The sequence below is a fragment of the Chiloscyllium punctatum genome, chromosome 7 (assembly GCF_047496795.1).
Source record: "Chiloscyllium punctatum isolate Juve2018m chromosome 7, sChiPun1.3, whole genome shotgun sequence".
Classification (NCBI taxonomy): Eukaryota; Metazoa; Chordata; class Chondrichthyes; order Orectolobiformes; family Hemiscylliidae; genus Chiloscyllium; species Chiloscyllium punctatum.
The window spans coordinates 1,861,961-1,877,273 of NC_092745.1; the positions used below are offsets into that span (position 1 = coordinate 1,861,961).

Below are 15,313 nucleotides of genomic sequence, written 5' to 3' on the forward strand. Positions count from 1 at the left end.
ATTGGGACTGGCTTTGGGGGGAGATGGACATGTACAGACCAGACAGCATTGCTCCTGAACAGAGCTGGGACTGAGTTCCTTTGGGGTGATTTACTCGGGATTTGGGGTGTTGGAGAGGGTTTAAACTATCTTGGCAAGGCTGTGAGAGCCAGGAGGTAATGTCAGAGAGGAACACAGAGGTGAACAGAATCCTGGGAGAGATAGGCAGCACCAGAATAAGGAATAGAACTTCTTACCTAGTTTCAGATTGAGGGCGAGAGAGTAATAAATTCTAAATCAAGGTCACTGTGTAAGGATGGGACTGCATGGAGTGTTGGGAATAATACTGTGAAGGTACATCCACAGTGTTAAGTGGAATTCTGATGTGTGTCTCTCACGTAGGAAGATAAGATAATAAGAACATTAGAAATAAGAGCAAGAGTGGGCTATCTGACCCATCGAGGATGAGGGAAATTAGTTATGAAGATAGACGGAAGAAGTTGGGACTGTCTTCCTCAGAGAAGAGAAGGCAGAGAGGAGATTTGATCGAGAAATTCAAAATCAGGAGGGGTCTGAACAGAGTAAACCAGGAGAAAATGTTCCCACCTGAGAAAGAATTGAGAGGGAGAGGCCATGGATTGAAAATAATTGGTAAAAGAAGCAAAAGCGAGATGAGGGAAAAACATTTTCAGCCAGTGAGTGGTTAAGGTGTGGAATGCACTGCCTGAGAGTGTGATGGAGGCAGCTTCAATTGAAAGATTCTGAAGGGAATGCGACTGTTATTTGAAAAGGAACAATGTGCAGGGTGACAGGGATAAGGCAGGAGAATGACACTCTGTAAATTGCTCATTCGGAGAGCCGGTACAGACAGGATGGGTGGAATGGCCTCCTTGTGCACAGTAACAATTCTGAGATTGTGTGATTGAGCAGAGTTACAGCTGGGGGAGGTGGGAGCTCGGTGTCTCACTGTGCTGCTGCTGCTGCTGGTGCTGCTGGTGCTGAGGTCAGTGAGATCAGAGACTGGGACAGGGAGCCAGAGCTCACATCAAACTCTGCCCGTGTCTGTCACACTGAGACTGACAGGAGGCTACTCACTGATTTCACTCCATGCTGCAGGAATGGGACCACAGGCTGCAAATGGACAGAGCTCCTCCACACGGTGAGTAAAACTGACTGACTTATATCTTGCTGCTTAAAGGGGGCAATGGAACGAAAGAGATACAGCTGGACACCCTGTTAGACTCAGTGCTCCTCAATCAGCCATTTCATTCACTGCAGCTCCCCACTAACACCTCCAACAATTCATCATTTGTGATTTAGATAGTTTCAGTATTGAAAGGGTTAATAACGGAGGATTGAGATTTACTTACTCAGTCTGAGCTTGGTTCCTTTACCGAACGTAAACCACAGTGTGAGCTCCCAGTGCAGAGGCTGCTCAAAAACCTCAGCTCTCTGCTTCCCTCTGTCACTCTCACCCTCTCCCTATCTCCCAGTTTGTCGATCACTCTCACCCTCTTTTTGTGTCTTTCTGTCTCTGCCTCGTGGTTGTGAACTTTAGTTTTCATTTTTAAATCTTGCAGCTGTTCTTCACATGTGGCCATGGAGTGGAAGAGGGAAACTTGAGGCCTTCAGTGAGCATTGAGACACCCAGGGACTGGAGTGTGTCGTGGACAGTGACAATCTCAGTATGGGGTAATTTGTTCAGTTTCATTTCAATCTAACTGTGGGATATGTCAGTTCAGGCGGTGGGACTGTGTGTCCATTATTATGCATTTTATATAACCATGGATGTGTCAGTACAGGAGGTGATTCTGTGTGCTTTGAGTTTTTTGTATGGCTCTGTATCATTGTGTCAAGGGAAGCTGTAATCCTGCTGACAGTAATAGTCAGCGACATCCTCATTCTGAACGTTGCTGATTGTCAGGGTGAAACTGGTCCCTGATCCACTGCCGGTGAATCGATCGGAGACTCCTGTGAATCGATTTGTTGTATCATAGATCAGGAGAGAGGGTTTCTGACCTTCTCGCTGCTGGTGCCAGGAAAGCTCATTGCTAACAGATTGACTGGCCGTGCAGGTGAGTGTTGCGGTCTGGCCCAATCCCACTGACAGCAACGGGGGAGACTGAGTCATGATGATGTCCCCACTGATACCTGAGGGATCAGAGAGAAACACAGTGAAGTCAGAACTGTTACAGAAAGAGCCGGTCAAATGAGAGATTGTTGGAGACACTGAGCATTCCTCTGGTTTCAGCATTTTCCCTTCAATCACAAGTCAGTGGAATTGGAGTGAAATGGAGAACAGCTGAAGATTCAAGGTGGAAGGAGAGAGATTTGTACCTGCGACACAGAATGCCAGGGGCCAGATCAGCTGGATGTGTGAAATCATGGTGTATGCTCCTGTCCCTGTGCCTGGTTCCTGATAAACTCTCCCTTCACTGGGCTCTGCTTTATAAAGCTGCAGTCTGTGAGAGTCTGACTGGGTGTTCCTCAGTATGTAAATGGCATCAGGCAGAGAGAGCCACGTCAGCCCCTCACACTTCCTCTTCTCCCTCTCTCTTTGTCTCAGAGAGTGGTTGATGTGAACAGCAGTGAATGAGGCCATTTGGCCCATTGCGTCTGTGCTGGTAAACAGTGATCTGATGACACTAATCCCATCCTCCAGCTCTTGGCCCATTACCCTGGAGCTTACAGCAACACAAGGGAATATCTAAACACTGCTCCAATGTCATGAGAGTTTGTGACTCAACCAGCCTTTCAGGCCGTGAGTTCCAGACTCCCACCAGCCTCTGGGTGAAAACATTTCTCCTCAACTCTCCTCTCACTCTCCAACTCGATTGGGCCTGGACTCAGAAGGATAAAAGGGGACCTGATTGAAATGTATAATATTCTAACAGGGCTGGGCAGGGAGGAGTTTTCCCCTGGTTGCGGAGTCTCTAACCAGGGGTCACAGTCTCAGGGAGATACAGGGTAGACCATTTAGGACTGAGATGAGGAAACATTTCTTCACTCAGAGGAAGGTCAACCTGATGAATTCTCTCCCACAAATGGCTGTGGAGGATAAGGAACTGAATATATTCAAGGAAAAAAAGAGTTGTTTTGCATTTTAACAGCATGAAGGAAATGGGGAGAAAGCAGCAACACAGCATTGAGAGAGAGGTCAGCCATGATCATACTGAATGACACACAAGACTCAAAGGGCCGAATGGCCTGCTCCTGCTCCAAGTTTCTATGTGTGCATGTCTGTGTTACCTTCAACCTCTGTCCATGGTTATTGAGTCCTTTGCTCTTGTATAAAGTGCCTTCCTATGCAAAATATCACTGCCAACAATTATCTTATACCTCTCTATCAGGTCCCCTCTCAGCCTTCAATGCTCCAAGGAAAACAGCCCCAACCTTTCCAATCTTTCCTCATAGCTGACCCTCCATCCCAGGCAGCGTACTGGGAAATCTCCTCTGTCCTCTCTCAAGTCCAATCACATCCTTACCAGAATGTGGTGACCAGGACCTCTCTCACTCTCTCTCTCTCTCTCTCTTTTCCCCTTTCTGTCTCACATCTCCTACTTTGATCTCTCTACATCTATCTCTCTCTCCCACTGTTAATCTCTCTCATATTCTCTCTCTCTCACTCTGTCTCATAACCACTCTCTCCAACTCACTCACGCTTCCTCACTCCGTCTCAAAATCTTTCTCCATCTCTCACTGTCTCCGTCACTCGCTCCATCTCTCACTTCAATTGAAAGCCTCCAAATGTTATCTAACCCTCTCTATTTCTCCCACTGTCTCTCCCTCCTTCTCCGCATCCCACTCGACCTCTATTTCTCTCTCTGTCTCGTTTCCCTCTCTTTCTCACAGTGTCCCAGGTGGTTACAGTTGAATTCAGGATAAATCTCTCTTTGCTCTGCCCCACAAATGGATGTTAACCCTTGACCCCAGAAGCATGTCTTCTCCTGGAGTAAAGGCCCATTTCCACATTGACCAGCTTTTGGTATTTCTCAGGAAGATGGACAGATTCTTGTTAAATGAAGGGCAGTTTTGTGTTGTTGGCCTATTCTCACTGGGGACTGGTTTGGATACAAACCTCATTTCATGAAGGCCCAGCAGAGAGAGGAGATCCTCAGTCCATCAGTGTGAGCTGGAGGGACAAGACAGACGCTGACCCACTGACCCATCCTGTCCATTCACAACATGTTCCAATCCCTTCCCCTCTCCTTCCCCTTCCATGATCAGTCTCTGAGTCAGGGTGTTTTACTGGGATGAGGGTTGGACCATCACACAGTTACAACAGAAAAGAACTGAACCCCACAACCACCATGGTGTCCACGATGCACTGGACTCTCCAACAGATTCCAGTAAACATGGACGTCAGTTCACGAGAGTGCCCCATGGAGAGACATGGGCCTCCTTCCCACTGAAGCTCCCAATAGAGACCAGTAAACATGGGCATCGTTCCTGCTTGAGCCTCCGATAAAGACCAGTAAATGTTGGCCTCCTTCCTAATGGAGTCTCCAAAGGAGACCAGTAAACATGGACCTCCTTCTGACTGGATACTCCAAGAAGACCAGTAAATGTGGGCCTCCTATTCACTTCTCGTTCTAATGGAGACAAGTGGATAGTTGAGTTTTTGAAGAAATGGATAGATTAAGATAGATCAGTACACATCGTCGACATGGACTTTAGCAAGGCCTTAGTCAAGGTTCCCCATTGTAGACTGCTTAGTAAGATTATGTCACAGAGGATCCAGGGAGAGCTAACCAATTGGTTATAAAATGGGCCTGATAGTAGGAGGCAGAGGCTGGTGAAAGAGGGTTGTTCTTCAGACTGGAGGCCAGTGACCAGCCGTCCACCACATGAATCGATCCTGGATCCACTGTTGTTCATCATTTATATGAAGAATTTGGATAAGAAAATATCAGGAATGGTCAGTAAGTTTGTGGCTGACGTGAAAATTGTTGGCATCGTGGACAGGGAAGAAGGTTATCCAACAGTGCAATGTCATCTTGATCAACTGTGCCAGTGAGTCAATAAATCCAGATGGAGCTTAATTTTGATAAATGCAAGGAGTTGCATTTTGGTAAGACGAACCAGGGCAGGAATTACACAATTAATGGTAGAGCCATGGGGAGTGTTGTTGAAAAGAGAGACTGAGGGTACAGGTACATACTTCCTTGAAAGTGATATCACAGGTAGACAGGGTGGTGAAGAAGGTATTTGGCACTCTCACCTTCACTGGTCAAAGCAGGGAGTACAGGAGCTGGGACATCATGTTACAGCTTTACAAGGCATTGAGAAGGCCACATTTGGTCACTGTGTACATTTCTGCTCACCCTGCTTTAGGAAGGAAGTTATTACACCGGTTTGGATAAAAGAAAGATTAACAGGGATGTTACCAAGATTGGTGAGTTTAAATTACAAGGTGAGGATGGATAGGCTGACAGATTTTTCCAGTGAATGCAGGAGATTGAGGGGTGACCTTAGAGAGGTTTATTGAATCATTAGGGCCATAGATAAGGTGAATAGCCAAAGATTTTTTTCCCCAGTGTAGGAGAGTCCAGTACGAAAAGGAATAGGTTTAAGTTGAGAGGGGAAAGAATTAGAAGGGACCTGAGAGGCAACGTTTTCATACAGAGGTTGGTCTGTATGTGTAATGAGCTGCCAGAGGAAGTGGTAGAGGTGAGTACAATTTCTACATTTCAAGGACATTTTTACAGGAACATGAATAGGAAGGATTTAGAGAGGATTGGGCCAAACACAGGCAAATGGGACTAGTTCAGTTTTGGAAACTTGGACGGCATGGATGAGTAGAGCTGAAGGGACTGCTGCCATGCTGTAAATCACTATGACTCTATGATGATGTAAACATGGGGCACCTTCCCATAGGACCAATAAACAGTAAACATGGGCCTCCTTCCCACTGGACCGTCCAGTACCTGAGCTGCAAACCCCACATCCTGTCCATCACGTAGGTCTCTTATTTCAATCTGAACAACATTGTTTGTCTCTGCACTACCTCAGCCTCTTGACCACAGAAACCCCAATTCCTGCTCGTCCCACCTCCTGGCTCTATGATTTCAATGTCCTCTCCCAGCTTCCTGAAGCCATATTCCATAAACCTCAACTTGTCTGATATGGTGTGGTCCCTTCCCTGTCTTAAAACTACAGTTGTTCCAGAATCTGACCTCACAGCCAACCAATTGCTTCCATGGCATCCCTGCTCCCTCACTCTGTGTCCTGCTATAGACTCACATTCCCTCCCTCCCCATTCCACCTTCTGTCTCTGGTCTCCTGCCCATTGCTGCTTCCTCCAACCCACCAATGACAGCAGAGCTTTCAGACCCCGAGACTATCCTCTCTGCCCTCCTGCCATTCATCCCTCCACCTCTCGTTGTTTGTGCTATTGAATATACTGTTGAGTTCCATCACTTTTGGTTCGCTGTCCCTTGCCATTGATTTGCTGATTTATTCTAGTAAATCTAGTCTGGCGTGTTCTCTGAGTTGGTTCAAGAGTGTTTTGCTTGAGAAAACACTTCTGTGAACTGGTTTGTCTGTTTCTCCCAGTCTTTCTGTAAAGGTGAGACTAAGTGAGTAAATGCTGTCATTTCATGGAGCAATCCAGTCAGTCCCACCCCCTCCCCTACTCGACCCCCAGGGCCTTGAAGGTTTATATCCATCAAGAGCCCATCCAATCTGTCATTGTAATCACTGAGTGTCTTCACCTACCTCACCTGAATGGGCACTAATTTCCAAATCATTATCAATTGTTCCTAAAAACAAAGTTCTTCCTGACATCCCGTATCTCTTGCCCAACAAAATGCAAGGTAATCTCAATGTGAAGATGGGATTTTGTCTCCACACGGACTGTGCGGTGGTCACTCTTACTGATACTGTCATGGACAGATACACCAGCAGCAGACAGATTGGTGAGGGTGATAATGAGTATGTTTTTCCCTCTTGTTGGTTCCCTCACCACTCGCCCCAGGTCCAGTCTAGCAGCTGAATCAGGTGGAACGTGAAAAGCGTGCTCAGTAGTGATGCTTCTGAGCAGCTCTTGATGGTGGACTTTGAAGTCCCTTACTCAGGGTATATCCTGCATCCTTCCCACCCTCAGCGCTCCCTCCAAGTGTTGTTCAACATGGAGGAGGACTGACTGCTCAGTTGAGGTTGGAGGGGAAGGGGGTGCTATGTGGTAATCAGCAGGAGGTTTCCTTACCCATGTTTGACCTGCTGCCATGAGGCTTCATGGGTTCCATTGTTAAAGGTGCGGACTCTCAGGGCAACTCCCTTCCGACTGTACACACCACTGTGTTGCCACCCCTGCTTGGTCTATCCTGCCAGTTAAAAACTGAATGAGGGAACAATTCTGTGCAGGTTCCACAGCTTGGAGACAGAGCTGCTGCTGGATTCTGTTTCTGATCTCCAAGTGCAGGCCCGTGTGTTGGTGAGAGAGTGACTGACACTTTTTCCATCACTGTGCTGTTTCTGCAAAAAATAAATCCCAGAACGAGCCTCCTGTGCTGTCAGATTCCGGGGAGTGCAGATGGTTCACAGTTTTCTCCTGTCTCAGTAACAAACATGCATCTGCTCCGAGCTCCTTCTTTCACTTCCTCTTTTAGTGAAGTTTCAACCTTGCGATCTGACAGTCTTTGCAGTTATTTTTTACACTGGGGCTTTCTGCTGTGGTCAGACTCTCTCATAATAAGTGTCCAATCAGTGACAATCACAGCAGCTGAGACCAGTCAGGACTGAGGAGCCAGGCTCACTGGGAAACACATTGGGAAGATCAAAGCCATCCTCTTCAGCTCCTGGTACAAACTCCATCCCTCTCCCCGAGCACTGTCTGCTGTTCAAACAGACTTTTTACAACCTTAGACTCATCTTTGAGGCTGATCTGAGCCCCACATCTCCATATCAGCCACTAAACATTTCAGCCATGTCTGTGGGACTCCAAACATGACCACTCCAATGTTGTTGAAAATGTGTTGCTGGAAAAGCGCAGCAGGTCAGGCAGGGGTTATGCCCAAAATGTCGAATCTCCTGTTTCTTGGATGCTGCCTGACCTGCTGCGCTTTTCCAGCAACACATTTTCAGCTCTGATCTCCAGCATCTGCCGTCCTCACTTTCTCCTTGAAGATTTTTCACTCCAATGTTGTGGCTGACACACATCACAAGCACAGCCTTCCGTCACCTTCTGCTCATCCCAATTTCTGTTGCCCATATCCAAGCTTGCACCAAGTCCCATTCCCCCAACCCCCTCTACCCCATGCCTACATTGGCTTCTGCTCCAGCAACACCGCGAGTTTCAAATTCTTATCTTTGTTCTCAAATCCCTCCCTGGCCTCCAGCCTTCCTATCTCTGTCATCGCCTCCAAGTCACCACACTCAGTTTGATCAACCATCTTGGATAATTGGCTCTCTATTCCTTCATCCAAGCCATTGAGAAATATCATGAAATGCTGAGGTCCCTGCACAAATCCTTGTGAACACCACTATTCACATCTTGCTCATTGGAGAGCACACACAGAGAGCACACACCTCTCTGTCTGCTACGTCCAAACTAATACCTGACCAAAGACAAATATTTTTTCGTGAATTGGCTTCATGGTAGGAAGCAGAAGGTAATAGTGAAAGGATGCTTTTTCAGACTGGAGACCTGTGACTTGTTGTTATCAATATCAATAACTTGGTTGAGAACCTGCAACGCATGATTAGTAACTTTATAGATGACATTACAATGGGCGGTATTGTGGAAGTTATCAGCTATTGCGACAGGACCTTGATCAGCTGGGGAAGTGGGAAGAGAAATGACAAATTAAATTTAATGTAGATAAGTGTGAGGTCTTGCATTTTACAAAGTTAAATCAAGATAGGAGTTTCATGGTGAATGGTAAGGCCTTAAGGACTACAATGGAACAGGGGGACCTTGGAGTTCACTGAAAGTTGAGACACGGTGAGACAGGGCAGTGAGGAAGGCTTTTGGCAGACTGGCCTTCATCAGTCAGGGCACTGGGTATAGAAGTTGGGAAGTTATGTTATAGTTGGTGAGGCCGCAATTAGGCTATTGTGCTTAGTTTTGGTTACCTTGTTATAGGAAGGAGATTATTAAACTGGAAAGAGTACAGGAGAAATTTACAAGGATGTTGTCTATACTCAATGATCTGAGTTATAGGGAGACGTTTGTCAAGCTGGGAATTTTTTCTTCGAGTGTAGGAGATTGAGGGGGGATCTTACATAAATGTATAAAATCATGAGAGACTTGGATACGATGAATGCACTCAATCTTTTGGTCAGGGCTGGGGAATCGAGCACAAGATGGTATCAGTTTCAGGTTAGAGGGGAAAGAATAAAAGGGAACATGAGGGGCAACTTGTTTACACAGAGGATGGTACCCATATGGAATGAACTGCCAGTGGAAGTAATTGAGGTGGGTACATTAACAATATTTAAAAGGCCACTGGAAAAATACATAGACAGGAAAATCTTTGAATGATACGGGCCAAGTGCTGGGAAATGGGGTTAGTGTGGATGGACATTTTGGTCAGCACGGTCCAGTTTGGGCCAAAGGGCCTGTCTCTGTGCTGTAGGACGCGATGACTCTTTAATTCTATATGTTTCCATGTTTATGAACAGTCTCTCAAACGTAGAAACAAAGGAACTAGGAGCAGGAGGAGGACATTCAGTCCTTCGAGTTGGCTCTACCATTCAATATGACCATGGGTGATCATTCAACTTCGTCTCTGTACCCACTTTCTCCCCAGAACCTTTAATTCCTTTCGTCCTAAGATCTATATATATCTCCTTCTTGAAAACATTTAATGTTTTGGTCTCAACTGCTTTCTGTGACAGAATATTCCACCAGCTTTCCACTCTCTGGCGAACGAAATGGCTCCTCATCTTCGTCTGAAATGGCCTTTCCCTTTTCTTTAAACTGTAATTCCTGATTCTGGATTCCCCAGTCATTCGGAACATCCTTCCTGTGTTTTTCCGATCTTGTCCTGTAAGGATTTTACAGCTTTCAATGTGATTCCTCTCAATCTTCTAAACCCCAGTGAATATAATCCTAACTGATCCAGTTTCTCATCAGTTCTAAGTGCTGTCATCCCAGGAATCAGTCTGGTAAACCTTCACTGTCCTCCCTCCACAGCCAGAGCATCCTTCCTCAGATAAGGAGACCAAAACTGCACACAATACAATCATTAAATCACACAGTACAGAAGAGGCCCTTCAGCCCATTAACTGTGTACCAGCCAAACTACACTAAACCTACACCAGTCCCACTTTCCAACATGAGGCCCATGGCTTGAATGTTATGACATTTCAACTGCTCATCCAAGTACTTTTTAAATTTTGTGAGATTTCCCACCTCAACTACCCTCCCATGCTGTACATTCCAGACTCCCACATCCTCCCTATGGGTTTAAAACATTTTCATCTAATCATTTTGAAACCTCCTATCTTTCACATTGAATGTGAGCCAACTTGTTAGTGACCCTCCCACGAAGGAGAACAGCTGCTTTCTATCCACCCTGTCCATTCCCCTCATAACCTTATCACCTCGATCAGGTCCACCCTCCAGCTTCACTTCTCTGAAGAAAACAACCCGAGCTGATCCAATTTCTCTTCATCACTGAGAGATTCCATCCCACACAACATCCTGGTGATTCCCCTCTGCACCCCATCCAGTGCAATCACCTCCTTCCTACTGTGTGTTGACCTGAACTGCACACAGTAATCCAAGTGTGGCCTAACCAATGTTCTGCTGAACTGCGGCATATCTTCCTGCTTTTATAACCAACACCTGAAGTGACAAAGGCAAGTGTCCCACATGCCTTCATAACTGCTCTGTTAACCTGTCTTCCCACATTCAGGGATACAGTGGACGAGCACCCCAAGATCACTCTGTTCCTCTGAGCTTCCTCAGTTCAAAGAACAAAGAACAAAGAAAACTACAGTACAGACTCAGACCCTTCGGCCCTCCAAGCCTGCACCGATCCAGATCCTCTACCTAAACTGGACATCAATTTTCCAAGGATCTGTATCCCTTTACTCCCTGCCCATTCATGGATCTGTCTAGATACATCTTTAATGGTGCGATCGTGCCTGCCTCTACCACCTCCACTGGCAACATGTTCCAGGCACCAACCACCCTCTGCAAAAAGAACTTTCCACGCATTTCTCCCTTAAACTTTTCCCCTCTCACATTTAACTCATGACCCCTAGTAATTGAGTCCCCACTCTGAGAAAAAGCTTCTTGCTATCCACTCTGTCTCTCTCATGATTTTGCAGATCTCAAGCAGTTCCTCCCTCAACCTTTGACTTTCTCATGAAAATAATCCTAATCTACTCAACCTCTCTTCATAGCTAGTTCCCTCCATACCAGGAAATCCTGGTCAATATCCTCTGCACCCTCTCCAAAGCATCCATATTCTTCTGGTAATGTGGCGACCAGAACTGGACACAGTATTCCAAATGAGGCCAAACAAAAGTCTGATACAATTCGAACATGACCTGCCAACTCTTGTACTCAGTACCCTACCCGATGAAGGAAAGCAGGCCATACACCTTCTTGACCACTCTATCGACCTGTGTTGTCACCTTCAGGTTACAATGAACCTGAACACCCAGATCTCTCTGTGCATCAATTTTCCCCAGGGATTTCCATTCACTGTACAGTTCACTTTAGAACTGGATCTTCCAAAATTCATCAGCTCGCATTTGTCCACATTGAATTCCATCTGTCCCATTCTCTGTCCAAATCTCCAATCTATCTATATTCTGCTGTATTCTCTGACAGTCCCCTTCACTATCTGCTACTCCACCAATCTTAGTGTAATCTGCAAACTTGCCAATCAGACCACCTATACCTTCCTCCAGATCATTTATGTATATCACAAACAACATGGATCCCTGTTTAACATCACAGATCACAGGTCTCCATTTTGGGAAACTCCCTTCCACTACTACTGTCTGTCTCCCGTTGCCCAGCCTGTTCTCTATCCATCTGGCTAGTACGCTTTGGACCCCAAGCAACATTCATTTCTCCATCAGGCTATCATGGGAACTTTGTGAAACACCTTACTGAAGTCCATGTATATCACAATGACAGCCCTTCCCTCATCAATCAACTTTGTCATTTCTTCAAAGAATTCTATTAAGTTGGTAAGACATTAAATTCCTTGCACAAAATCATGCTGCCTATCACTGATAAGCCCATTTTCTTCCAACTGTAAATAGATCTAATCCCTCAGTATCTTCTCCAGCATCTTCCCTACCACTAATGTCAGGCTCCCCTGTCCATAATTACCTGGAATATCCTGGCTCCCTTTCTAAACAAGGGGACAACATTAGCAATTCTCCAGTCCTCTGGGATCTTCCCCATGTTCAAGGCAGCTACAAATATATCTGTTAAGGCCCCAACTATTTCCTCTCTCGCTTCCCTCAGTAACCTGGGATAGATCCCATCCAGACCTGCGGGCTTGTCCACCTTAATGCCTTTTCGAATACCCAACACTTCCTCCCTCCTTATGCCGACTTGACGTAGACTAATCAAACATCTATCCCAAACCTCAGCATCCATCTTTTCCCTCTCCTTGGTGAATACCGACACAAAGTAATCATTAAGAATCTCACCCATTTTCTCTGACTCCATGCCTAACTTTCCTCCTTTATCCTTGAGTGGGCCAACCCTTTCTCGAGACACCCTCTTGCTCCTTATAAATGAATAAAAGGTTTTGGGATTTTCCTTAACCCTGTTTGCTAATGAGCTTTCATGACCCCTTTTCGCCCTTTTAATTCCTCTTTTCAGATTGGTCTTATTTCCCAATTTTCTGCCAAAGCCTCGTCTGTTTTCAGCCACCTCGACCTTATGTATACATCTTTTTTCCTCTTAGCTAGTATCACAATTTCACCTGTCATCCAGGATTCCCTAATCTCACCATTTCCATCCCACATTTTCACAGGGACCTGTCTGTCCTGCACTCTAATCAACCTCTCTTTAAAACCCTCCCACATATCAAATGTGGATTAACCCTCAAACTTCTGCTCCCAATCTACATTCCCATCATCTGCTGAATTTTGCTACAGTTGGTCTTCCCCTAATTTAGCACTCTTCCTTTCGAACCACTCTCTTCTTTGTCCATGAGCATTCTAAAACTTATGGAATTGTGATCACTGTTCCCAAAGCAATCCCCGACTGAGATTTCAACCACCTGTCCGGTCTCATTGCACAACACCAAGTCCAATATGACCCCTTTCTGAGATGGACTATTTACATACTGCTCTATAAAACCTGCCTGGATGCTCCTTACAAATTCTGCTCCAACTAAACCTCTAACTCTTAGTGAATCCCAGTCAATGTTGGGAAATTTAAAATTTCCCATCACTACCACATTGTTGCTCTTACATCTTTCCATAATCTGTTTCCATAGTTGTACCTCAATCCCACGCTCACTGTTGGGAGGCCTGTCGTACAGCCCCAACATTGTTACCACATCCTTCCTATTTCTGCGCTCAGCCCATATTGCCTCACTGCTTGGAACATCCATAGTGCCCTCCTTCAAAACAGCTGTGATATCCTTTCTGACCTGTTATGTAACTCTTCCACCCCATTTTACCCTGTCTCTATCCAACCTGAAGCATCTGTATCCTGGGATAATTAGTTGCTGAGCTTGCCCTTCCCACAACCAACTCTCAGTAATAGTAATAGCAATAACATCATACTCCCAGGTACTAATCCAAGCCCTGAATTCCTCTGACTTACCTGTTACATTTCTCACATTAAAACAAATGCACCTCAGACTACCTTTCACTTTGCATTCTTCATCTGCTCCCTGCCTACTCTACGCCTTAGTCACGCTGACTTCATTATCTATTTCCTTATCGGCTTTAGTTACTGCCTCCTTACTTTCCACAAGCCTCCTCATTTTGCTCCCATCCCCCTGCCACATTTGTTTCAACCCTCTCCAAGAGCATGAGCAACAGCACCCCCTAGGACATTGGCTCCAGTCCTGCCCAGTGTAGACCGTCCGATTTGTAATAGTCCCACTTCCCCAGAACCAGTTCCAATGTCCCAAAAATCTGAAAATCTCCCCATTGCACCATCTCTCAAGCAATTCATTCATCCTGTCTATTCTTTCATTTCTACGCTGACTAGCACGTGGCACTGGTAGCAATCCTGAGATTACTACCTCTGAGGTCCTACTTTTGAACTTGACTCCGAACTCCCTAAATTCTGCTTTTAGGACCCCATCCCATTTATTAAAAAATAATTGGTGCCAGTATGCACCATGACAGCTGGCTGTTCACCTTCCCCCTTCAGAATGTCCTGCAGCCGATCAGAGTCATCCCTGACCTGTGCACCTGGGAGAGAACATACCATTTGGAGTTTCATTTTCAACCACAGAACCACCTATCTACTCCCCTTACAATTAAATCCCGGATGATTATAGCCCTTCAAAACTTTTTTCTGCCCTTCTGTACAGCAGATGCATTCATGGTGTCATGAACCTGGCTCCTGCTGCCTTCCCCTAGTGAGCCAGCTCCCCCAACAGTATCCAAAACGGTAGACCTGTTTTGGAGGGAGATGAACGTAGGCGACACCTGCATTACCTTCCTGCTCTTTCTATGCCTTTTGGTCACCTATACCCATTCTCCCACAGCACTCCTAATCTGCAGTGTGACTAATTCACTAAATGTGCTATCCAGTACCCCCTCAGAATCGTGGATGCTCCAAAGTGAGTCCATCCACAGCTCCAGAGTCATCATGTGGTCTAACAGGAGCTGCAGCTGGTCACACTTGCTGCACACGAAGGAATCAGGGACATCGGCTGCATCCCTGAGTTCCCACATTGAGCAAAAGGAGCATAACACAGGTCTGGGATCTCCTACCATTTTTACTCTTAAGCTTATCTTAATCCAACTAGTCCTACTATTTATTGAGTCCCTTGTCTTGTTCCATTTTCCAAAGTGCATCACCTCACATTTATCAGCGTTAAATTCCATCTGCCTCTGATCTGTCTGTCTGACCAATCTGGGTACATCCTCCTGCAACCTCCTTCTTTCACTGTGCCATTCTTCATGTTATCTTCAAACTTACTTATCGTCCCCCGTCACATTATCATCTACATTGTTTCTATAGATCACAACTGAAAAGAGATTCAGTAGTGACTCCTGTGGTATGCCACTGCACACTGGACTCCAGTTACACAAACAGCTTTCTTTCTCATCCCCTGTTTCCTGTCACTGAGCCAATTTGGAATAGAATACTCCAGGTGTGATCTCACCAGGGCTCTGTACAATTGGATCAAGACATTCCTGCTCCTGTACTCGAATCCTCTCACTC

At 45.8% G+C, this 15,313-nt stretch overlaps 1 gene segment (V, D, J or C); it reads left to right on the forward strand.

Moving 5' to 3' along the window:
* The first annotated feature begins 1,597 nt into the window (after window positions 1-1,597).
* The window catches only part of LOC140479380 (immunoglobulin kappa variable 3-15-like), a 35,572-nt gene continuing 21,856 nt past the window's right edge, over window positions 1,598-15,313 (forward strand). The window contains 1 exon segment of the V gene segment in view: window positions 1,598-1,671. Coding sequence covers window positions 1,667-1,671 — 5 coding nt within the window.